The sequence below is a fragment of the Zootoca vivipara genome, chromosome 6 (genome assembly GCF_963506605.1).
Source record: "Zootoca vivipara chromosome 6, rZooViv1.1, whole genome shotgun sequence".
Classification (NCBI taxonomy): domain Eukaryota; kingdom Metazoa; phylum Chordata; class Lepidosauria; order Squamata; family Lacertidae; genus Zootoca; species Zootoca vivipara.
This window is the reverse complement of record NC_083281.1, coordinates 66,689,761-66,716,322: the sequence shown is the minus strand read 5'-3', so window position 1 is coordinate 66,716,322 and position 26,562 is coordinate 66,689,761. Positions and strand designations below refer to the sequence as shown.

General features: G+C 43.1%; 1 protein-coding gene across 4 annotated transcripts in view; it reads left to right on the top strand.

Moving 5' to 3' along the window:
* The window catches only part of ADCY7 (adenylate cyclase 7), an 84,653-nt gene that overhangs the window by 19,271 nt on the left and 38,820 nt on the right, over positions 1–26,562 (top strand). For all 4 annotated transcript variants that reach the window (XR_004692710.2, XM_035117186.2, XM_035117183.2 and 1 more), the window contains 4 exons: positions 12,385–12,951; positions 14,056–14,265; positions 15,949–16,110; positions 25,506–25,655. Coding sequence is in view for 3 of the 4 variants with exons in the window: in XM_035117186.2 (XP_034973077.1) it covers positions 12,781–12,951; positions 14,056–14,265; positions 15,949–16,110; positions 25,506–25,655 (693 nt within the window). In the remaining variant the exon portion in view is untranslated. The remainder of the gene's footprint in view (positions 1–12,384; positions 12,952–14,055; positions 14,266–15,948; positions 16,111–25,505; positions 25,656–26,562) is intronic.

Sequence of the window (26,562 nt, the reverse complement as noted above, 5' to 3'; positions counted from 1 at the left end):
GGGGCCTTACAGCACTGCTCGGGTGTGTTTCAGGTGACATTGTGTTGTCACCTGGGGCCGATCCAAAAGGTTCCTTCCTTCCACCAGAGGAAGAAGACTTCTGTTGGAGGACGGGAACTTTTAGATCAATATACTGCTTTGAAGATCTGCAAAAGCCGGCATAAAAAACTTCAAGTTGTAGCCAAGTAAGGTATACTCAGAGGAGTTGTTGCTGTTGGCATTTGTCGTTCTTGAAAGACAATGGAGTGTATCTTTGGGGGTGAAGTCAAACTGCTGGAGAATCATGGCACTTTCTGTGGCTCCAGAGACCATTAACTTGTAACTGCTGCCTCCCCTGTTGTTTTTGCTGTGTTAGCAGCACCACAGTGCCCTGTCTGGGGTGTAAGGTTGGGCAGCACGTATGGAGGTCCTGGGCTGCCCAGACAACAATACTCCCCTCTCTGCCTCACTGATGTGGTCCAAAGGAAAGCAGAGCAATACGTTTGGCACCAGCTTGGCTGCAGAAGTTTCTTGAAGAAGGGGTACAACAAGCCACCCAACTCTCCGGATTTGTGTAGGGTTTACTCCTTAGTCTTATCTTTTTCTGAAGATGTCTTGCAAGGCAGCAGGTATGGATTTTTCCTTGAGTTTTACTCCCGAAATCTTTCTCATGAATATGCATAGCCGCAAGGCACCCAAGTTTTAGCACCAGAGCTTTCCTTCTCTTAGATAGGATACCTTGCCAGGTTGAGGAGCCACATCTGCCTCTCATTTCCCTGTGCAGCACATGCAGAAACCACCTTCTTGACCATTGGACCCACTGTTGGTCCAAACCATTGAAATTGGTAGACCTCGGTGATTCATGTCTACGCGTTTCAGTGGGTTTTACTCCAAGTAGAATTAACGCTGGATACAGCCCCTTGTAAATAAATCCCAGTGGACCCAGCAAAAAAACGATATAAGGCCACAGACACTGAAATAGGTCTATTCTCCTTCTCCCCTTCTTCCAGCTTCTTTTATGATGCTGGCAGAGCAACAAAGAGACGTGTGCCAGGTAGCCTGGGGGCAGGATTGAGCTACTCATGTGTGGTCATGGATGTATGCCAAGTGCTATTATGTTCAGTTTGCCTTTGAAATGCAACACTAAAAACATTTTTTAAAGTGAATATATGTGTGTGTATATATATATATATATATATATATATATATATATATATATATATATATATAGATAAAGGGCGAGAGGAGAGTCCTAGTCCAATTCTTTGGATAGGTTCTTAAGCTCCCTAGTAGCTAATTTATGTTGGCTATCCTTTGGCAGGTTTGTATTAATTAATCTGTTGATAAAGCTTACCATCAGGGCATGATACAGTGGTACCTCGCAAGACGAATTTAATTCGTTCCACGAGTCAATTCATTTTGCGAAAAATTCATCTTGCGGATCGCAGTTTCCCATAGGAATGCATTGAAATTTCTTTTTTGCCCATAGGAACGCATTAATTAAATTTCATTGCATTCCTATGAGAAACCGCGATTCGTAAGACAAATTTTTCGCAAAATGAATTCGTCTTGCGAGTCACCATCAGATCGCAAGACGCATTCGTCTTGCGAAAAAATCGTCTTGCAGGGTATTTGTCTTGCGAGGTACCACTGTACTTGAGTAGGAAGCAAGAGGAACCTGAGACTGTGAAGGAGGGAATGCTGGTTGAAATAAGATAAATTCCCACTAGTGCTGGTTCAAATCATACATAAGAACTTAAAGAGGAGCTGGCTGGATCAGGCCAATGGCCCATTTGCAGACTTCAGGATTTGCTCTCAACATCTACAGCTGAGCATTTGCCACAGAACCCCTGTGCTTTACATGTGCTCCTGGGTATATCTTCCACTGGCTAGACATACACTTGTTTACTCAGAGCACTAGACAAGTTTATTTAGGCTTCAGTAGGTAAACGGAAAACCTTGTCATAAAACACTCCCAACACTACTCCACAGCTAGCTGCACATTGGAGGAACAGGCATTAGCTCTGTGGGTGGAGCACGTGTCTGGGATGCAGAAGGCCCCAGTTTCAATCCCTGGCATCTCTAGATAGTGATGGGGAAGACTCTTGGCTCTGAAACCAGGGAGAGCTGCTGCCAATCAGTGTAGGGAATATTAAGCTAGATCAGTGTTTCCCAGACTTGGGTCTCCAGCCGTTTTTGAACTCCAGTTCCCATCATACCTGGCCACTGGCCTTGCTAGCTAGGGATGATGGAAGTTGTAGTCCAAAAACAGCTGGAGACAAAGCAGCACAAAGTAAAGTTATAAAATTTAAACCACATGGCAGCAATTACAATAGCTTACCTTAAAAAACAGAACAATACTCACTATTTAAAATTGATAATTAGCAAAATCATTCATTGGATTTAATAAAATTAAAAGCATATATTAAAGCATTTAAATACATGTTCTTAAAAAAACAGGCATTACATATGCAGTGCAAAACATTATAAACTTGTATCAAGGTGCATTTCTCAGGTTTTCAAATCTCCAGGGCAATTTGCAGCAGTAGTACCGTAGCCACATACTTTCCCCTAGCAGGTTTCCTGCAAAGGTTGCAACTGTATGTTCTACATACTGACTAGTAGTCGCTTGTAGCAAGAAACACAGCTTCCTTTTAGCACCCGAAAATTTGATTTCCAGTGAAAGAGTCATGACTGCAACTGGCTGGTTGGCTTGACCCATAAGGAACTTGAAGCAATTCTTCCCTTAACTCCTTTCTACCGAAGCACCAAACTCCTTTGTTGCAATCAGATAACAAGCATATAAAACTTAATGTTTCTAATGACAGGGAAGTTAATATCAAGCAAGCTTGGCAATGCCTACTTTCCAAGGAAACCTCATTCAGCTTCCAAGGGATCCAGGTGATTTCAAGAATACCTGTTTGAAAGCCACAGGACTGGAGATTGATTACAGTTTAATTTTACATAGACAACCAGAGGAGTGGGTAAATTTTTTTTCATTTTGTTGAAAGCTGTATTAAATGGGCATATGGAAAAGTGTTAGGTAAATCGGGGGCCTATTTTAAACTCCCAACCTCCGCCACTTATTAGGCTAAGTTTTAATGTGCAATCTCATCCTATGCATATTTACCTGGAGGTTAGTTCCATTATGTTTATAGAATGTAAAAGGTAAAGGTAAAGGGGCCCCTGACCATTAGGTCCAGTCGCGGATGACTCTGGGGTTGCGGTGCTCATCTCGCTTTACTGGCCGATGGAGCCAGCGTACAGCTTCCAGGTCATGTGGCCAGCATGACAAAGCCGCTTCTGGCAAACCAGAGCAGCGCACGGAAATGCCGTTTACCTTCCCGCTGTAGCGGTACCTGTTTATCTACTTGCACTTTGACGTGCTTTCGAACAGCTAGGCGGGTAGGAGCAGGCACCGAGCAACGGGAGCTCACCCCGTCACGGGGATTCGAACTGCCGATCTTCTCATCGGCAAGCCCTAGGCTCTGTGATTTAGACCTACTCTCATGTAATTCTGCACAGGATTGCAGCATTAACAAAAATGAAAGCATTTTTGTGCCTGGCTGTTCCTAGTGTGCATATACGCATAATCTAATTTTGGCAGAATGTGAGCGCCATCAGTTCTCTGTAAATGGTTTTGGTGAGTATGGAAAAAACCAACCTCTGCCTGTAGCTGCTCGTAAGTGTGGGCCTTTGTCATGAGACTTGTCAACTGTTCTCCAGTCAGAATGAAATTGGCTGGGTGAACTGTTGCCACGGAAATAGATGCCTGTGGTTATTGCTGTGTGCAGGAGGGGTTTGTGTGCTTTTCGAAGTCGGAAAGTTGCTTTGAAAGCATGGGCCCTTTTTATATTGCTTCCCCACCCCTAACTCCCTCACAGTACTTGCAATCAGCAAGGGGCAGTGCATTAGCAAATCGGCTTTTCCTGCAAATGACACTTTGCTGTTACAGAACGCAGCTTCTATCACAGTGCGTTGGTACCATTTATAGCTGCTACCTTTTTCAGCTGCACAACATTTTGATTTTGCAAAACACTTTGGATCCTTATCATTTTTTGGGGGGGGGGAATTAAAGCAATCTGGTAAAAGAGATTACTGCTGTCCCCATTTTACAGCTAGGGAAAGAAGGCTAAAGGTGGCAGTGCCTTTCCCTAACACATAGTGGGGCCGTGGCAGGGACTGTCAGGAGTGTTATCATATACAGTATGTCGCATTTATACCCCATCCTTTTCTCCAAGGAGCTCAGAGTGGTGTACATGCTTATGCCCTGCCTTATTTAATCCCCATAGCAACACTGTGAGGTAGAGGTTGGCTGAGAGGCAGTTACTAGTCAGCAAGTGAGTGGGGATTTGAACTCTGGAAACCCAGGTCCTAGTCCAACCACTCCAATCACTACACGAATATGGCTCATTTGCCCCCAGCCGTGATATTCACTGGGTGACGTGTCCCTTGACCTGACCTCGTTGTGAGGGGCGGGGTTGGGGAGAGGAACTATGTCTGCTGCCCTGAGTCTTATGGAGTAAGGGTGGAATAAACAAATGTCAAAAAGATAATATGCAGGATAGTGGAATTTAACTTGCAAGGCGAGCGTTGGGCATACAGACTTGCTGGCGATAGTACTTTCAGGGAGAAATGTTTCTTGCGAGGGTGGGGTAATGGGACAGAGGAGCACCCTGTCAGCAAGCATCAAACTGCTTGCTGTTTCTGTTTTGCTTGAGTTCACAGAAACTTCCACATCTCTTTCAGCTGTGTCTAAAAAGGGGAGGCTTTCTAAACTTATGTTCCTTAAAAGGAGTCCTCGGATCTCTTATCAGTCATCCACATTAAGGTAGATCTGCTATAAATGCCCCCAGATGCCAGTGTTTAAAGCAAATAAGCCAGTGTTTGCTGAACATTCAACAAGTATTGACCTGATGTCAGCTAACAGATATAATCTTATAGGAAGATGGCAATCTTAAGTCATTTTAGCACCCGGGGCAGAATGTGCAAAAAAGGTTCCTTCTCCCAATAGCATGCTGGTAGGAAAAAAATTGACTAATGCACTGAACAGCTGACAACTTGTTGTCTGTGTGAGGAACCTCAGAGGCAGTGTTGGGAGGATGTGTATGTGCTGTGGAAGCCTGGGCCCTTTCACCCCCCCCCCCCAGTTATAGTCCTCCTCCTCATAGATAGGCAAGGAAAAGCATGTAAGCAATACTCCTATTTCAGGGGTTGCCAGCTGTTGTTATTATTATAGTTTATTAATTTATATGCTGCTTAACTGGCTTGACACCAGTTTGTGTAATTTCCTTAGTTATATTTCTCTGTCTGTGTTGCAGATTACTGGGGGGAAATTACATCCCTCAGGATTGGCAGGCCCTAATGTCGCCCCGTGCAGCTGCCTGACATGTCACTTCCCTGCGTTGTTAAACATCTTGATTCAGGGGCCAATTTTCAGGGGGCAACTTTTCTCCTTCATCGCACAATAAGCTTTTTGGTATCCTTATATGCTTCCTGTACTCTAGAATATGAGAGGTAATGAAAGGCTACCTCACTTTTGAGGACACTGTTTGCAAAGAAGTAGAATTTTAAAATAGGTCACTGGAAACTTAAAAAGGATAATTGGGGGTATTGATTTAAACAGTTGTTAAGATCAGTTGCAAGTTAGCTTTGGCTGGAGGGGAAAAAAATCTATCCATGGGGCATAATGAGGAACCTGGTGATCATGAACAAATTGTGTATCTTAAGCTTGGAAAGGCACAAATTATATTTGACTCCCACACTGGTCCGATAGCCTTTGGTGCACCCTGGAGCTAGCTTGCTTATGAAAATCGTTGTTATGAAAGTAATGTTCTTGCCTGGAACAAATTGTGAAGTTAGTAGGTTGAACAGTTTTCCGTTTGAGGTGCGAAGCTTACGTCCAACAACTTTGGCTGTGTGTAGATCAATAGAACCTTGGTAGTTTGGTTTTTGATGGGGTACTCCCTGGGTCATTGCAGGCCAACAATGGCCAGTGATAACAAGAATCATGAGAAGAGCCCTGCTGGATCAGGCCAAAGGACCATCTAGTCCAGCATCCTGTTCTCACAGTGGCCAACCAGATGCCTAGCGGAAGCCTACAAGCAGGACATGAATGCAACAGCGCTCTCTCTACCTGCAGTTCCCAGCAATGGGTGTTCAGAAGCATGCTGCTTTGGAGATACAGTAGAATGGTTCTTGGGCCAATTGAATCTGGGGCATGCTGCTGTGAGCTGCACTCTGCCACGACACTGATGGATACTGCCCATTCCTGCTTCCTCCATGCTTGGGTGTCTTGACAGCAATCAGCTGTATGAGTCAAACCCTATCAAAAAGCCAGGATTATGGCTGCTTATGAAGTATATAACACATTTAGTTGTGTGCCCCCTGATTTGATTTTGTGTGTGTGTTTTTTGTGCTTGCTTTTTTGTGTGGAAATATATCTCTAATTTGTAGTTAGGTGTGTGATTATGAATTCCCAAAGTTACCGGTTACTGATAAAGTGGCAGAGAATGTGAAATGTTGCATGGAGAATCATCTGGGGTTAATTTTTCTGTAGTAGTTACACATCTTTTCCTCCCCCTGTCCCACCTGGGAATGCTGGTGGGGATCCCCAATCCATTAAAACAAAACACAACCCTTTATGGTGATAGAATGCTGAGGTTCATGCACAAAACAAATCCATGGTTTTAAACCATGGCTTGGTGTTATTTGTGAATCCTGCCCATCAGTTTAACTATGGTTTGTTTACTGCTTACAAACCTTGGTTTTCTTTAGCTATGGTTTTGCGTTACATGCAAACCCAACACCCATCTTCAACCATGGCTTGCTTAGCCATCCACACCAGAGATTCGCAGAGCTGAAAAAGTTCAAGGTAACCAGTAGTTGAAAAATGAACTACGTAGAAATTTCGGAGAAACAAGCCATGGTTTGTTTGTGGGGTAACAAACCATGGATTAGCTTTAGAGTGAACTCAACCAGTATTTAATTTCTGAGATTTTCAGCTGATTGAACAAAAAGGATATTTTATATAAACACATACATTCTTCACAGTAAATTTAATGGCTAGCCAAAAAACTGAAGGAAGATTGTGTATTTGTGGACATCTCTTAATTTCACTGATGTGCTTCCTTTTGATCTCTTCTTATGAGAATTTTATGCTCAGCATTAACCTTTGCCTGCATGTGCCCATCGTTTAAACAAAAATCTGTTTCTTCATTCAGTACTTCCTTATTGGATCAGGAGAGATTCTGTGTTTTTTTGTGGGCTCCAGGGCCTTGCAGTCAAAAGTCAGCTGTGCCTAAAGCAATCATTGGGCACTTGCAAAGGGAAAAGTTCTTGTCCAAGACCCTGAATGAGATTCCATAGTTAAACTGTGGAACTCACTCCCACAAGAGGTAGTGATGGCCACCAACTTGGATAAAGCTGACAGTGGCTACTAGCCACAATAGCTGTGTTTAGCCTCCACTATCGGAAGCATTGTACCTCTGAATACCAGTTGCTGGGAGTCACAGTGGGGAGAGCATTGTTGCTTGTGACCTTCCCATTGGGGCATCTGCTTGGCCTCTGTGAGAATAGAATGCTGGACTAGATGGGCTTTTGGCCTGATGCTACAGAGCTCATCTTGTGTCCTTGTGTGCCTTGTGTTTTAAACAGAGTCAAAGTTTTTTCCCTGGTGTTGAAGATACAGGTTCTGTGTGTGACAAACAGGTGATTCCGCAAGGGGGCACTCTGCAAGGGTTATGTAAGAGGGCCACAGAGGGTCAAATTCAGCGTGAGTCATGTAGAAGCTGGTTATGTTGATTGGGGACAATATTTGGTGTGATAAATGGATTCAAATGTGGGCTGGAAATCAAATTAAAACTTGTGGAGTATTGTATTTTGTCTGACAAATATACAAGGCATGTGGGGGCGAATTGTATTGAGAAGGCCAGTGGCATACTGAAATATGATGGCTCCCTGTGGTGCAAGAATACTTGTATATTTAATTGCAGGAGAATTGATTGATTGGTTTTACTGAGGGTTTTGTACCCTGGGTTAAGAAGAAGTACAACCCTGAGTCCAAGGTTTGTTCTTTCTTTCTGGTCATGGCTCATTAGGGAGAAACTCAAAAGCCACAGCCTTGGTTCAGGCGTTAACTAAGCTGAGCTTCATGGCAGCCTGCTCCTTCTTTGCTTTGCTATTATTTGTTTACTGCGTTTACAACTCACGTCTTCTCCAGTAAGCTCAAGGTAGTGCATGTGCTTCTTCCATTTTCTGTCTTACCCTCACACAACTGCCTGTGATGAATCGCTATACCCACCTCACTGTTTCTCATGGTAAACTGCTAATCATGGTTTACCATAATGTGTGAACTCCGCCTCTGAGACTTCCCTTGAGAAGTTCAGCTGGTGGGTGGAGAGTTCAATCCTGCTTGGTCACTGTCTCCCCCTGCACCCAACTGGCCAACTGTGACAGAAGGGTGGAACCATACACTTGTCATTCGCCTGGTGGACAGAAGATAAAAATCTCTCCCACCAGGGCCCAAAAAAGGTTTCTCATCCCTGTTTTCAAGTATCTGAAGAAGTGTGCATGCACACGAAAGCTCATACCAAAATAAAAACTTAGTTGGTCTTTAAGGTGCTACTGAAGGAATTTTTTTATTTTACTTCGACTCAGACCAACACGGCTACCTACCTGTAACTTCAAGTATGAAATCAGTCTGCTTAATTATCTGTCCTTGCCTATTGTAGGACTGCTTATTTGAGTGTCCAGGTGCAGGAGTCAAGAGTGAAGGGGGTTGGAGGAGGCTTTTCCCAGAGACGGAGGCAAAGGAGGCCTCTTACTTTCATCTTTTCAATTTAGTGTTGATAAATGAGCCTTTGGGTAACTAAAAACAAGGCATTGTAAGAAGATCAAGGCTTTTTTTATTGCTGAAGGTCAGTAAGGCTTTGCTTTAATCAAATGTCAAAACATTTCACCAAGTCGGGTAACTCCCTCCCTGTACAGGCTGCTTCATCCTTGCTTCGTTATAAATAGCTGTTGTGTGGGCTCCTATAGTCTGAGGTCAAGAAGCTCCGAACAGCAGGAAGTGCTTCTGCCTGCAAGAGCTTCATTTGTTTCAGAGGAGGAAGTAGACACATGCATGGGTGGGACTCCTCTCCCCAGACATGCCAGGATTAATGCCGAGACCCCACACACATCCAGGGTGTATGGCCGCATCCACACCATCCCACTTTGAAAACCGCTATGATACCACTTTAAGCAGTCATGGCTTCCCCCAAAGAAGCTGTAGTCTACTAAGGGTGCTGAGCGTTTTTAAGGGACCCTTATTGCCTTCACAGATCTACAGTTCTCAGAGTTTCCTGTGAAGGAGGGGTGGATTCTGGAAGGGGGAACAGGGCTCCCATCACACACCATGGATCATTCTAGGTAGGGGCGATGAGAGTTGAAATCCAGCCACATCTGAAGGGCACTCCTGGATGAGAGTTCATTATTCAGAGAGGAAGAGGGACCCAAAAACCCCACTGTCCAAATCTTTGTGTGCACATAGACTAGGTTTCGGGTCCTGACCAAGATCTTTTGTTTTCAGTTAAACCTCAAAACAATTGGTTCCGCCTTTAGGACTTGCCCTGTTAGGTACCATTGCTAACATCAGCAGGGCTCATTGTGTACTCCTGTATATTTTAAGTAACCATTTTATCACTGGCAGATAACTGGCCTACATCTGGTTTTGCTTACCCGTTTTCTTCTGGGGCTCTCTTCCTATTGAATTGGAGCCAAAGGGTGCCATGGAGATGGGTGTTTTGTAGCAAAGCAGCTGCAGTTACAATACCAAGTCCTCAAGTTCTTCCCAAGCCATGCTCAGCCCTCTTTTCTCCCTTGCCCCCTCCCTATAGTTCGCTCACTTCCTATAGGAAGTCTTTCCTGATGCTGGATTTCGTATATTGACCCACTTTTGAAAGCCATTGGTTATTACTAGAGAACCGTAATTTGTTCATTGTCCATTGTTCGTGTAATGCTGCTGTTGCCATGGAAGTAATTTTGCTCCCAGTGTTTGCATCTGTCAGCTTCAGGTTTTAGATTTTGGGGTTTTTAATGTCTGGCTATTCATGTCTGGTACAGCTGTGTTGGGGGCAAACCCCACCCATCCTGGTTTTAGGCTTGTGAGTCAACTGCACATGTATGTTAATTCTGGAGAGAATTACAATCAAGAGTAGAATACTGTTAGTGGACTAGGAACTGGATTCAATCTTTTAATGTGCTGTAGGCTACAATCCTGTGCACGCTTTCTTGGGAGTAAGGCCCAGTGGGACCAGCCTCTCTCTTTTGCATTCAGGGATGGTTTGTTATAAACTGCGGGGTAACTTTAGGGAAACCTCAGTTCGCTCACTATGTAAATGGAAATAATACTAGAAATATCCTCTCAGATGTCTCATTAGTATTACTATTAATTACCCAGCCTTCACCCTAAGTTTCCAGGGTGGATTACACCAATTAAAACACAAGGTTAGAAACAGTTTAAATCAACCTGCAATCACATAAATGAGGTGGATCCTAAATAATTCAGATGTATCCTTGTATCGGGAAGTTTTTAGTGTTTGGTGTTTTATTATGTTTTTATTTTATTTTATTTTAATTATGTTTTATATGTTATTATTTGTGTTGGAAGCTGTCCAGAGTAGCTGGGGCAGCTCAGCCAGATGGAAGGAGTATAAATAATAAAATTATTATTATTATTATTATTATTGTTGTTGTTGTTGTTGTTATTTCAAAAGCCAGGGTCAAGAAGTGTATTTTCAGCATTTGCTGAAATTTGTATAATGAAGGTACCAGACCAACCTCTGTGAGGAGAGAATTCCACAACTTTGGGGGCACCAGAGAATGCCCCCTCCCAGGCTGCCATCATCTGACCTCTGAGGGTAGAGGAACTAGCAAGAGGCCCCCCCTTACCAGTCTTAGCACCTGAGGACGTCTGTAGGGAAGGGGGTGGTTTTTCAGGTATTCACGGCCTGATTCATTTAGGGCTATAAACACTAATATGGGTAATTTGAATTGGGCCCTAGAACTAAATGCTAATCCCATAGAACAGAGTCCGTCTATCCCCTAAGTTTCTAGTACAGAACTGGATAGTTAAAGTATGAAATTGTGAACTGTTGTGAGGACAGAGTTGGCTAGACAGTATAGAAATGTCAGAAGAAAATAAATGTACTTTCTAGGGCTTCAAGGGTTATTTAAGTTTAGTTTAACCAATGCATATTAGTTTTATCTACCAAATACTAATACTTAAAAACAGCACACTAGAAAAACTGCAGATGGAGAGCCCCAGCTCAGAAGAGGCATCCTCCCCTCTCTTGAGGATAAATGCCTTTTCATTGATTATGTCTGCTATGACACACCATCCAGAATAATTATTTCATTGATTTGAAACTATTATTTCAACACAGAGAGACATTAATGGATAGACTTAAAACCACATGATTCATCAGCCTAAATTTCTTTAACCAGGTGACCTCTCTAATACAGCCTTGGAACTCACCACAAAAATTTTCCCCTTCTTCATTCTGGCTTCAGAGGAAGAAAAGAAGCATGTTCCACAGCTAGCATGGGCATGCAGGCTACAATCTTCTTAAGTCGGCTAGTGAAAACATTTGCCTTCAGTCAAGCAAATTGGTGGAGGACATTCCTCTTCCACCAATTTGCTTGTCATAGTTGATCCTTCCTCCTTGGCTAGCATGGTCACCAAGTGGAGGAGGGATGGAATGAGCAGTTTCTTCCTCCACTTACCTATTTGCTTACCTACTTGCCTTGGTCCAACTTTCCTCTGAATGCCAGTTGCTGGAAACCACAGGAGGGGAGAGGGTTCTTGTGCTCGGGTCCTGCTTATGGGTTTCCTATGGGCATCTGGTTGGCCACTGTGAGAACAGGATGCTGGACTAGATGGGCCACTGCTGGCCTGATCCAATTGGGCTCTTCTTGTGTCCTTAATCCCTTGGCTGCGTGGAATTGCTGGTTGCCTGTGACTACTGGGTGACTTGTTAAATACAAGGCTGCTCTAATATTTCCCACGAACCTTTAAACAGTGTACTTGGAGCGGGTGGGGGTGGATAATGGCAGGATGAATGAAACGGACTACAATACTGAATATTGCAGGAGAAAAACGGTTGAGTAATAATCATTCGCTGACAACAATGTTACAGTATTTTGTTACCATAAGATGAGCATCATGTTTAAAGGGATTGTTGTTGTGACTCACTCACCCTGAGAGGAGAAAAGGTGTGTGTGTTTTGCCCTTGTTGTTAAATAATATTTACTTTATTTGGGCTGAGGAACATGCACTCTTCTTAGACAAAGACGCACCTGCTATACTGAAACATTTTTTAAAAAATGCCCCCCAACCCCCCTCTCTCTGTCTTTCCTCTGCAGTTTGCCCCACAAAGCAGTAATCTGAGGGAATAACTGACAGCTTGTGCAAGATGTTTGAATGAACACGGTGAAATAGAAGCAGCCTCCCATCCGCAACACAAATAGCAATCAAGTCTGGAAGAAGAAGGGGGGGCACACCATGTGTGGAGCTGTTGATGAGTAGCACATGGCTTGGGAGCGGAGGAGGAGGAGGGTGCTTCTCTTCCAATTTATGCTGAGATCTGGAGGACTTAATGCTTATAAGAAGAGATGCAAGCGCAGAGCGCGAGTCTGCTGATGTGGCCAAACAAGGCAGACCCAGCCGCTACTTGACTGAGGTGGCTACTTGGAGCAGCACAGACCTGCCCTGCCTATCGCGAGGGGGAGAGGCACCCCCGTGGCCCAGCCAGAATTAAGATGCCAGCAAAAGGCAAATACTTCTTCAACGAGAATGAAGGCTGCAAGATAACAGACCCTTTGTATGAGAAGTACCGCTACTCAAGCCAACAGCATCCCCTCCTCTTCTTCCTGCTCTTCATTGTCATTGCCTTTTGTGCGACCCTCATCATCGTTCTCCTCACCCAGCATGTGAGTAGATATGGATGCCTCTGTTCTTGCTCTTCGGGCTCTGGAATGAAGTCCTGAAGGAATTTGCTCTAGGTTATAAAAGGGATCTGTAGCAAGAGGGGCACCAGATGCTTCATTTTCCAGTTGTGCTAGTTCAGGTCAGGGCACATTTGTTCATAGCAGCCAAAAACACCTACAAAAACTAAGATCAATGTCGAAAACTCTGCTGTTCCATGTACACAGGGGGAGAGGGAGGCTTTGCTAAGGTGCTGCACATTTCTAAGGAGCTTTAGAGTCCAATACCGGGCTTAAATCTAATTGTTACTAGAATACAATACTATCAGTGGGGATTGTTTGTGAATACCAAGTTGTGAATACTTGGAAGTATTTATACAATGTGAGGTTTTGTTGCTGTAGTAGGAGTTATACTTTTATCCTGGCAGTGGGGGATTGGTTCTGAGCTGCACTAACAGAGCCAGTGGGATTTCCAGTTTAAAAGTTGCAAAGCAGAAATGGAAGGATCTCCCAGTTTTTCATTTTTTCAATATTCAATTCAGTTCTCCATATGAAAACTCAACAGCATTTAAATGTGTACTTCTCCCTGATAGACACATTTTTATATGCAATTTTGACTAAAGTGCACATTTTTGAAAGCAATTTTCTATAAAATAGTGCAGTTTTGTACGTTATTTGCACTGATATCCTCATTTTCTCATGCTTTCCCGTTATATATGCATATATTTGTAAACACTGGTTGGCTGGATAACTGCATCACAGAATTTGGATAAGTATGGATTTCGGAGGATGTTTTGGTTCATATTGCTTTTTGAAAGTTCACATTTCATAGGCTTGAACTAAAACAAATTCCTTCCCTTGTGACCAGGAATGATGGGAATTGTAGTCCCAACAACATACAGAGAGGGTTCTCTGCTCCTAGGGTAGATGATCAAATGTACCAGGTCAGACAAAGGGAGCTTCTTGTGTTGCTAGTGTGCTTTAGTTTATGATGTTCAGATCCCTTTAAAAGTTTAGATTGTTGGGAGATTGTGCTATGGAAGAATGAGCACATGTATACAGTCTGTGGTGTGTGTTTTTTTTGGTGACTTTTGTTTTATTTATTTTTAGCAACCACTGGGAGATCATCTTGCCTACCTTATTACAGTCGGCACAGCACTCATAATTTTCATAGTCATGTATGTTCTGGTTTATTTCGAATACTTCTTTTGGTGTCGGCTGAAATTGTTTGCTGTTGTGATTTGGATCTGCTTGCTGGCCATAGGATATGTCTCTATTTTTGCCGCAGGGAAGACTCTTCAACTTGCTGCATGGGAACAGGTATTTTAATTTTTATCTATTGATCTGTCATCTACTACTTCCTCCAAGCTGTTCACGGCATTGAATAGGGTTTCCTTATCAGGCTTCCTCCAAAATCTTGGGCTGCATGCACCCCATAGCTTCAAAGCACATTCGCCCAAAGAGTCCTGGAAACTGTAGTTCGTTTAGGGTGCTGAGAAACGTAGCTCGCTGAAGGGGGTACATTTAAGTTTCCAGGATTCTGCTTGGGGTGGGGACTGTATTTTGACCTGTGCTTTTAAAGGCGCTTTGGGTTAAACCACAGAGCCTTGGGCTTGCCCATCAGAAGGACGGTGATTCAAATCCCTGCGATGGGGTGAGCTCCCGTTGCTCAGTCCCAGCTCCTGCCAACTTAGCAGTTTGAAAGCACATCAAAGTGCAAGTAGATAAATAGATACTGTTCCGGCAGGAAGGTAAACGGGGTTTCTGTGCGCTGCTCTGGTTCGCCAGAAGCGGTTTAGTCATGCTGGCCACGTGACCCGGAAGCTGTACGCTGGCTCCCTCAGCTAGTAAAGCAAGATGAGCGCCGCAACCCGAGAGTCGTCTGTGACTGGACCTAACGGTCAGGGGTCCTTTACCTTTACCTATGTCTTCATCTAACCTCTCACATGAGCCATGGATGAAAGGTCACTCAGTGAGCCTCATGGGATTGCAACCTGAGTTTCTCTAGTTCAGGCATCCCCAAACTTCGACCCTCCAGATGTTTTGGACTACAATTCCCATCATCCCTGACCACTGGTCCTCATGGGAGTTGTAGGCCAAAACATCTGGAGGGCCGCAGTTTGGCGATGCCTGCTCTAGTTTAAGTCCAAATATTCTGTTCACTGGCTCTGGGAAGGGATGTGTTTCTGCCGTATTTATATACACTCATTTAAAAATGCATGTTTAAAAACAAAACAAAACTGCCTTCAAATCTGGGGCTGTCTGAATATCCCCAGACACTGCTCATTATGCAAATATCCATGGCTAATCACCTGCTGTTGGGGGGGATCATTTAATTATGACATCTATTTGCAAAATTAATGCTGCTTCGATTATGAGCAATTAGGGGTACCATTGAGAGTTATGGATGTGGGTGTGCCTTGGAGAAACGTTTCATCAAACTGGATAGAGAAAGGGAAGGAAACGAGCAGGTGGGGAGATTTGATTTGATTGATTGACTTCAATGGGCATGTACAAAACATTCCTGTATATGCCTTGGGTGTGGTAAAAGGAGACATTTCTCTGGATCTTTGGAGAGCAGATGGGAGGGTGGGGTAAGAGGGGAGTCAAGCCCCCACCCCCGTGCAGTGAGATACTTTGGCCTATAATACACTGCCCATTAGATCAGAAGAATAACCGGATGGAATGCAACCCTATCCAGAATGCTAACTCCTCAGATAGATGAAGTACCCTTCGTCTGTACCTCTGTCTTGGCTGGGGTTGTGTCCCAGTTTATTGGTTGTTGTCCTGTACCTGCCCTTTACCTATGTTTCTGATTAACACAGTGGTTTCCCTAACCCATTTATAGAAGTGGAAGTTGTGCTGTTCTTACACAGTTCCCTGAAAGCGTTTTTGAGTACTGGTTCCTCCACAGCTTCCGTTGTTCTCTTGAAACCTATCATTTGTTCAGCAATTTTTGACAGGTACTTGGAAAACATGAAGGATCTCGTTTCTTTTTAACAGGTGCCATTCTTCCTGTTCATCATCTTCACGGCTTATACCATGTTTCCCTTGGGAATGAGAGATGCTGTGATTGTCAGCAGCGTTTCAGCCCTCTCCCATATTGTAGTCCTGAGCATCGCTGTAGCACAAAACAAACAGGAACACCCGACTCTTCCACGTCAGGTAAGGCAAAGGTTTGTATATGTGATTACAACACGTGCATTTGATCAGGCAGATGCCATGGACATCCAGGGGATGGCCACCAACCTTGATGACTTTAAAAGAGGATTAGATGAATTCACGGAGAGGGCTTTTGTTTCCCTTAATGGCTACAAGCCATGATGGCTATGCTTTGCCTCCACAGTTGGGAGGCAGCAATACTTCTGAGTGCTGTGGTACCCTTTTCCTGCTTGTGTGTTTCCCGCTGGCATCTAGTGGTGCATTGTGAGAACAGGATGCTGGATTAGATGTTAACAAATGCTACAACTGGCTGAAAAGTCATTGTGGTCCATTACCCAATGTGGTGGGGTGATAGAGTGCTGGACTAGGACCTGGGAGACCAGGGTTCAAATTCCCACCCAGCCTTGAAGCTCACTGGGTGACCTTGGCCCAGTCACTCCCTCTCAACCTAACCTACCTCACAGTGTTTCTGTGAGGATTAAATGAGAAGGGGGAGAGAACCATTGAGCTCCTTGAAGGGTGTAAATAAATAGGATAAATACAATTGCTGAGGCTCTCAGCAATTTTCAGGTGGTCCGTAGCGGTTAAAACTTTGATTTAGCTAAACATGTGGACAAAACACAAAATTTCAGAAGCAAGAAGAATAATACTTTGTTATCAGTGCACATGTGTGTCATAGCTCATATAATCTTGGAAGAGGTTTCAAAAGGACTTCCCCAGTTTAACTGGGCTGCCTTTTAAGTCGATCAAAATGTTTTTAGCCACTTTAGTTAAGCAATTAAAATACAACTTTTTATTCACATTTGGTCTTGTATGTTAGAAAAATAAGTGGTAGTTAGAAATAGCTGTGTTGAGTTTTTCTGTTGTCTTGGGATATAGTGTGTTGTTTTCTGGGTGTATATTTATTCTTTGTTGTTCTTCCATGTAGACATTGGCTGTTTCCCATTTGTTGGCTTCATAAAGCTGGTGGCATTCTTTTCAGGAACCAGAAAGAATCTTGGACAAATTTATCAAGCAGTAAAACAAATATCAGTCTAGGAAATCAGGCTGTAAAACTTTTTTCCCCCCTCCTGGTGTGTGTCTGCCTGTCAGAGTTTCAGAATTTGGGCACAGAGTACAGAAGGTTTAATCCAGCACCTGCTGAACTGAATTGCACCCACTGGAATTTTTTTACCTGAAGTGACAGTAAAATTGTTTTGGGAAGCAGATTGTGAAGCGTAGAAAGAGTGCATAAGTCCTGCATTTGTATCTCGTTTTTTTAATTATTATTTTCAGTTAAAGCAATATGTTTCCTGCTGGGCAATCCAGAATCCTCTTCACAATGTTATAATTCGTGCTAAATACCAGGAGGGAATGTTTGGCTTTTCATGAAGAGGGTTGGGTGTGTTCCTAAATTACTTGGATAAGGGAAAGAGAAATTCTCATGGCTTTGTAACACTGGTCTCTGGGCCAGTTGCACCCTGCCAGTGAATTTTCACAATTGCTTGGCAAGCACCAGGGGTCTAGTCATGAAGCTTTTGAAATCTGATAAACAGCTCGGTGTAAAGGGGCAAAGCCTCTCTGATTCAGGATCCACATAGTTGAGGTGTGTGCGTCATGTCTCGAAGGGTGAGGTAACCATTTCCTTCCCCAAATGATTGCTACTTAGTGGAATGATGCAAGCCCTTCTTTTTAACACTTTGCCCTCCTTTCTTCTCTTTAACGAATCTCTTAACAAATTTCTCGGGAAAACTTTTCGTTTGAATTTTGATTACAGTGGTACCTCGGTTTACAAACACAATTGGTTCCGGAAGTCTGTACTTAAACTGAAGCGAACTTTCCCATTGAAAGTAATGGAAAGTGGATTAATCTGTTCCAGACGGGTCCGCGGAGTACTCAACCTGAAGCGTACTTAACCCGAAGTATGAGTTTAATTGGTTCCGGAAGTCCATACTTAACCTGAAGCGTACTTAACCTGAAGCGAACTTTCCCATTGAAAGTAATGGAAAGTGGATTAATCCATTCCAGACAGGTCCGCAGAGTACTTAAACTGAAAATACTCAAACTGAGGCGTACTTAAACCGAGGTATGACTGTACTGGCACATTTTGAAGCATTTCCTTTATATTAAATGCTCATTTGACACCCTGAATCACAGTTGATTGTTCCAGAATTTCCAAGAAATGGGTTCTAACAACAATTTCCTCCTCATTTCAAGATATTTGGTCTTCAGGGATCCAATCAGCAACAGTGTGTGTGTGTGTGTGTGTGTGTGTGTGTGTGTGTGTGTGTGTGTCAGAATTCCAGGAAGATACATTGGGGGCTGATATCTGGAGAATGTTGGGGCTAAGTTGCACATTATGTAAGAGTTCTGAGGTGGGATCTCCTGCCATATTCTGTTTTCCTTTCCTTATTTAATTTCCGCTTCAGTGCATGTGTACAGTGTTTGGCCTCCAAATTTGGCCAGGAGTGCGAGGAGGAGGCTGAGGGTGTGTATAATTCATTTAAGCACCCTGCCTTGTTCTGAAACTTGTAGCAGATCCAAACCATACATTTAAAGCAGATGGATTCCCCCAGAGAATTGTGGAAACTGGAGTTTGCTAAGGTTGCTGCTGGAAATTGTAGCTCTGGGGGGAGGTAAACTACAATTCTCATGATTATTGGATGGAAGCTGTGTGCTTTAAATGTATAATGTGGACCAAAGGTTGTTGATTCAGATGCCATGAGAAGCTATGGTACATTGAATTCTTCTGCGTTGCATTCAGGCACATCATGTAGGGCAGATATGGGGAACGTTTGGCCCTCAATGTGTTGCTGAACTATAACTCCTATCACCCTCTGGTCATCAGCCATGTCTACTAGCACTGATGGAGAGTTTTAGTTTAGCAAAGTTGGGAGGGCCAAAGGTTCCCCACTCCTAATGTAGGGAGAAAGTGCTTGCATGTGTGACCAAAAAGCTCATTCATACCCCTTCTTTGCTTGTCTTAACTGGACCAGTGCATGGTTATTTATAAGCCTGGGGTGGGTTTTTGTGTGTGTTGAATGCCTGCATATATTCCACTAGAGCAGTGATGGGCAACCTTTTGAGCTCGGTGTGTCAAAATTCGCCCCAAAACTGAGCATAACTCGGGTGGTGTGTCACTTCGAGAAAAAAACCCATAATTTTGTGATATTTATAGTTTAAATAACAAAAATGTATAATTGTAATATATAACTGTATTTACTAAACCAAAAACTAATTATTTAACCAAACCAAACCAAAAACCCTTTATTTATCACAAAGTGCCCAGAGTTGTTGAACTTTGGGGGGGGAGCTGCTGACCAAAGTTTTGGAGGTTTTTTGGGGGGAGTGCAAAAGTTGCTTTGCTTTTGGGGGGGGGGATGCCCCAAAGCTGCTGTGCTATTTGGGGGGGAGGAAGAGAACAGAAATAAATGATGAATAATACCTTCACTGGAACTAACACTCAGCACCGACATAGTCTGCCAAAGTGCCAAAAAACCCAGCACAGAATGGGTTAAAAAAGAACGCTGTTACACCCAATCATTGTCTGCCAAAGCACCAGAAAAACAGCACAGAAAGGGTTTAAAAACCAATCTCTGGCTACCAGCAACAACAACAACAACAAAAAAGGATCCGGGTTTTAACAGCGGAGACAAGCTGTAGTGTGAGGAAGAGCGGGAGAACAAATGGGGGGGGACGACAACAACAACAGTGTGAATGGGCCGATGGGGTGCATGCCAGCAGTGAGGGCTCTGCGTGTCACGTCTGACACACGTGTCGTAGGTTTGCCATCAGTGCACTAGAGAGTGGAATGTGGTGGGAAGAACTGGTTACTGTTACATGTATTCATACAGAGTTCATATGTGAGAAATCCACATATTGCTTAATGTGGCTTGGATCGGCAACTGTGGACTACTTCAGCTTTGAATGCTTTCTATAAGCTTTCTCTAAGTTCCCTGATCATAGTTTTGGCTGGATTTCAAACCTGGAGAATGATGTGATTTTTCTTCTAAAACCAAATACACCACCGAACCACTAAATGCATGTACTCATTTGTTTAAAAGTTTTCTCCAGCCCATTCATTGTAAAGTCATTCCGGGATTTAGAGGAAACATAAGATCAAATAAAATAAAACATTTTCCTTTATAGTTGTTAGTAACCACAAATTGACTCAGTCTTAAGTCTACCAACATCGCCCCTGCAGAGTTAAAGGGGCAGAAAGCACTTAGACTAAGCCGACATCTGAATGGCTGTAAGAATTGTTTAACTGTCAAAGTGTTGTGGTTACAAAGTGGAGTGGGATTTTTGCTTGACTACACTAATATATTGATCCTTCTTGTTTCGCTCTCAGAGTTGCCTCTTTGATTTGCTAACAACAGGCCAGAACCAGTCGTGCTGGTTTTCCAGAAAAAATAATAATATGGAAAATATTCCTTTGAAAATTTGGGTAATTTGCACAGAGCAATTCACAACATAGGGTGATCTAATTCAACATGTTTATTTTAGTAACCAAAGTAACAAAATTTTGAAACTGACAAGCTTACCAAATTCTGTATTTGCCATTGACATCCATTCAGTGTTACTGTTGATATTAAGCAATGATATTTCTCAATGGTAAAAAGAAAGCACGGGGGTGGGGATTCCACCCCACACCAATGGCCAGATCTTGCATAGTCTTACGCTCAGGATTGGTTCAGAAAGCATGACAAGCCATGGTTAAGGACATTAAACTATGGATTGCATTGATGTCAGAATTGCCAAACCATGCTTTTCAGTTGGCTAACAAGAATTGGAATCCATAGCTGACTAACCAACTAAGTTTTGGCATGATGTGTGGATTGACAAACCATGGTTGTGACCACCACTCTGCCTTCAGAGACTACCTAAGGCACAGTAAACTTGTGAAGAGTAAACTAGTGAAGTAGAGTGCTGAGAGAGAGAGAGGAAACCAAGCAAGCAGTTTTCAATTTATTTATCCACTGAAGATTTCTCACTAGACCTTCATCACATGGGATCCCAGCAGCGACAGGGTACAATCAACATAATCACTGTCAAACAAGGGGGAGGTAAAGCAAGCCAATTGATCAACACTGCCAAACTACAACTTAGCACTCAGTCTAGACTCTAACATCCTGTAAATGCCTAGGTAAACAACCATGTTTTCAGCTCCTGTTGAAAAGCAAAAAGAGATTGCACCAGCTGTAACTACATAAATTGGGGGCAGGGGCAGCACCACAGATGAGCTTCCAAAAGCGTAATTTCTAAAAGTTTAAGGAAAAAATACACAGGGGAAGCTATACATTGCTACTCATCATGATGACTATATGCCTCCTTTAGCATCAGAGACAGTGTGTATCTGAACCTCATTTGCTGGGGAACACCAGTGGTAGAGGGTTATTCCCCTCATTTCCTGGTCCTTGGCTTTTCAAAGGCACCTGACTTGCCGCTGTCAAAAGCAGGATGCTGGACTAAATTAGCCTTTGGCTTGATCCAGAAGGGTTATTTTTAAACCATGTTTTGAACTTCGCAGCACTATTCGTGCAAACCATGGTTGGACATGATGTTTGAACTGAGCCAAAGTGCCAGTGATGGAAATGATTGGGTTTTTAAAAATGCTTTTAGGGGATTTAAAATTAGCCCCATCATAGTTCTGTAAACTGGAGAGAAAGAGAAGAATTAAAACCTGTAGCATGTTCTCCCTACGAAACTGTAAATCACAAATGATGAATGTTGCTGTATTTGACAACTTAATCTATTATCTAGATTAATAACAATAGGCACATGTTGCTAATTCCTGCCTGCTTGAGTGCTACAAGTAACATTAGTCAACTCCCTGTTGCCAACCCTTTGAAGGCAGGAACTGTCCGTTTCACAGCCCCTCCAGTCAACCTACGTGAATTAGGCAATGTGTACCACCAGCAAAGAAGGCAGGTTCAAACCAGAAAGCTTAGGATGACTTGTAAAAGAGAGCCAAGACACACACACACACACACACACACACACACACACACTTATAACAACAACAAAACCAACCCTCCACTTGAGTTGCTAGCCAGTTTGACTTGCCTGGAGGAAAATTCCTTCCTGGTCTCATAATTAGTTACTGGGTGGAGGACTCCCTGGTCCTGAATGGGGTAACTGTGCCCCTGAAGGACCAGGTGCGCAGCCTGGGAGTCATTTTGGACTCACAGCTGTCCATGGAGGCACAGGTTAATTCTGTGTCCAGGGCGGCTGTCTACCAGCTCCATCTGGTACGCAGGCTGAGACCCTACCTGCCCGCAGACTGTCTCGCCAGAGTGGTGCATGCTCTGGTTATCTCCCGCTTGGACTACTGCAATGCGCTCTACGTGGGGCTACCTTTGAAGGTGACCCGGAAACTGCAATTAATCCAGAATGCGGCAGCTAGACTAGCGACTGGGAGTGGCTGCTGGGACCACATAACACCGGTCCTGAGAGATCTACACTGGCTCCCAGTACGTTTCCGAGCACAATTCACAGTGTTGGTACTGACCTTTAAAGCCCTAAATGGCCTCGGTCCTGTATACCTGAAGGAGCGTCTCCAACCCCATCATTCAGCCTGGACATTGAGATCCAGCACCGAGGACCTTCCGGCGGTTCCCTCATTGCGAGAAGTGAACCAGACAGAGGGTCTTCTTGGTAGTGAACCAAGAAGTGAACCAGACAGAGGGTCTTCTTGGTAGTGAGAAGTGAACCAGACAGAGGGTTGCGAGAAGTGAACCAGACAGAGGGTCTTCTTGGTAGTGGCACCCGCCTTGTGGAACGCCCTCCCAGCAGATGTCAAGGCAATAAGCAACTATTTTACATTTAGAAGACAACTGAAGGCAGCCCTGTTTAGGGAAGTTTTTAATGTTTGATGCTCTACTGTTTTTAATATTCGGTTGGAAGCTGCCCAGAGTGGCTGGAGAAACCCAGCCAGATGGGCGGGGTATAAATAATATATTATTATTATTATTATTATTATTATTATTATTATTATTATTATTATTATTATTATTATTATTATTATTATAAATGAGAAATCCTATGTGTAACTCCGTCAACTTCCCCCTGCTGTTCTAGGCATAGCTGTCAAGTTTTCCCTTTTCTCGTGAGGAAGCCTATTCAGCATAAGGAATTTCCCTTAAAAAAAAAAGGAGAACTTGACAGCTATGGTTCTAGGGGATATTCCGAAGCCTTTGCATTCAAAATTCTGTAGCTACTATTGCTGAGCAACCATCCATCTGGATATGCAAAATGGACCCAGCTATTAGTAGCCTGCCCTCCTCCTTTATGCCAAGGAAGCTTACAGTTTATGGTTTCTTCTGGAGAAAAAAAAGTTGTTCAACAGATGGAACAAGGAGGCAATGGTGGCCACCAACTTGGATGACTTTGAAAGAGGATTAGACAAATTGGAGGATAAGGCTATTGATGGCTACTGGCCACAATGGCTCTGCTCACACAGTTGGAGGCAGCAATGCTTCTGAATACCAGCTGCTAGAAACTGCAGGAGGGGAGAGGGCTGTTGTGTTCAGGTTCTGCTTGTGGATTTCCTACAGGCATCTGGTTGGCCACTATAAGAACAAGACACTGGACTAGATGGGCCATTGGCCAGATCCAGCAGGCTCTTCTTAGGTTTTTATGTTATTAACCCTTCCTTTGTAATATTTGCTATGTCTTTTGTTTCCTTGTTGGTTAATTTCCCCCTTTGCTAACAGCATAAAAAGGGGGTGGGGAGAGAACCTGCCCAAGTTATTAAAATATGTAATTTCCTTTTTGCCTCAGTTATATTGGAGCTTCATCAGAATACTGTAGTAGATGAGTTAATTTCCTTAGGCTTGGATGTTGCTTCAGTTTATTAATATTGGCTATTAAATCATGGTCCTTCTCAAAGCAATGTTCTTGCTTGCCTGACTGTTCACCATCACAAGTGCTTGCCTATACACTCATTAATTTTCTCCCCAATTACCTTTCAACTGAACAAGCACTATCTCTTTCACAACTTCTAAATGAGTGTTGCATTCGTACCTGAGTTCAAGAGGAAGCACACCTTTTGTACAAAGGGCTTGTTAAAAGGAAATAAACTTTGCCTTTTATAGCCAGTCAAGGAAGAGAGTAGAAGCTTTTTTTTGTTTCAGGTTCAAATGGGGTGGAAAAAATTACATCACCCTACAGATATTGAAAGAAATAAGGTATGGCACATGGAGCAGATAGTTCTGATTGCAATATATCACAGAAGTAAGACAGAAAAACCCTAAAATGCAAAATTGTGGGGAGACAGTCCTGATATTTTCCCCCAAGCCTACTTGTTGGAATATTATATGTCACCGTCCACACTCAAAACCTTTCAGGATCTTTGTTTGATGGGTAGCAGCATAATTGAGTCTGTTGATATTCCCTGATTCCTTCATATTCCAAGGCCTCTCCTGTGTGTGTGTGTGTCTGTGTGTGTGTTGTCGGGGGGGGGGAGGCTTATGTAGGAAGCAACTCATGAAGTTTCTGTTTGGTACCTAGCCACTATTGTCTACTCTGCTTTGCAGCGGCTCTCCAGGGTCTTAGGCAAAGGGTCTTTTTTCTCCATCACATGCTACCTCTTCTTCCTCTCAGGACTGCTCCTTGAATCTGTGAAAACCAGAGGCTTCAAACAGCAGTGCAGGAATGTTTGCAAAAGGGTTTTCAAACAGCTCATGCTATACTTTGAAGTCCTGGGACTTCAGAGTGCAGCATCTCCTGATTCCACAGTGATATCAGATGCGGGACGGTTCCACCCAGCTGGGATGAGGACATAAGGATCTGGCTTGCTAGCAAGAGAAGGATCCCCATCCCTGATTTTGAAGGATCACTCCCACTTCCTTTATGAACTAGCTTTTCATATGGTACCAGATTATCTGAATAATGGCCTGCACCAGTATTAGCCTGCTCGAACATTGAGATCAGCATTTGAGGCCATGTTCTCTGGTCCACTCAAGTATACCATGACTGGTAAGCCAAGAACAAACCTTGACTTCACATCATAGTTTGTTTGGAGCAAAATGAATCATGATTCCTAGTTAGGACATATCACTAAGCCAGGAACCATGGTTTGTTGCTCCCCCTTGTGCTAGGGAAGGAGCGAAGCTAGAGCCCTTAAGGATATTCACAGTTCACTATTAGCACCACGTAGACACATCCAAATAGAACAAAATAACCCCATGATATCTAGCTAACTTTGGAGGAAACAGCAGTTGGTGCAGGAATATGGAGACTTACATATAATGTGCAGTTGTATTTACTGGGTAATGAAACTTGGGCCAGGAGTCTCTTGTCAAGTGCTGGACAAGAGAACAGAAAAAGAGCTGATTTAGCCTTAATAAAGTTCACAGATTATTTTACTTATAAAATGTTGAGTTTGTGATGTTGGGGCATTTTATTTATTTCCTCAGGTGCTTGCCAATGCTGTCATTTTTCTCTGCGGTAACCTGATGGGTGCATTCCACAAACATCAGATGCAGGATGCCTCTTGGGATCTGTATAGATATACTTTAAAGTGCATCCAAGTCCAAATGAAGCTGAAGATTGAAAAGAGGCAGCAAGTGAGTGAATCAATGCTTTAAATACGTACACACTGTCTAGCTCTTTTAACGTCATCATTTGGCCATACCAGGAGATCATCACTTTGTCAGCAAGTTCTGCTCACCAAAGGACACCCATACATGTGCAAAAGGAGTCAGCAAAATGGCTGGAGTAAAACAACCATAATTGAACTCTTTCCAAAATTTCCATTGTAAGAGAACATTGGACCATGTTTTGGGCTGAATTAATGAGCACCTTTCCTGCACAGCAATTTATTCTTTCCATTTCTATGACCCTCACCACCACTAATGCTGACGTTTTTAGGGTATTTTTATTTTAAATATTAGTGTTACTTTGCATTTCTCAGAACTTTAAGAGGTAGGCAATGTTTTTGTGGCTTTTGACTGCAGACCTTGCCTCTTTGCAATTCTGATTCCTACTTTTTTTTTTAATGGAATTGTAAGGTCGACATATTGTAAGAAGCCCCTTAAGTGGGTGTAACATTGATAAACCACTTGATTCTTAAAAACCAACAATCCTATAAGCAGTTTACAACAACAACAACAACAACAACAACAACAACAACAACAACAACAACAACAACAACATGAATTATCAGTAAAAACAACTATTTAAAACATTTTTTAAAAAATTAAATTAAAAATAAGCTAAAACCAAATTAAAACTCATTTCACCCTTCTGCATGTGACTTTAAGGAAAATGTTTTTAGCAGACGCTGAAAAGAGTGCAGTGAAGGGGCCTGCCTGATGTCAATAGGCAGGGAATTCAAAAGTGTGGGTGCAGCCACACTAAGATATCATTTTCTTACAAGTACTTGTAACAGTGCTAGTTGCACGGATTGAAGTGCTTTAGAGACTGTATATGAGGCAAGTTACAGGTAGGTAGCCGTGTTGGTCTGACGTAGTC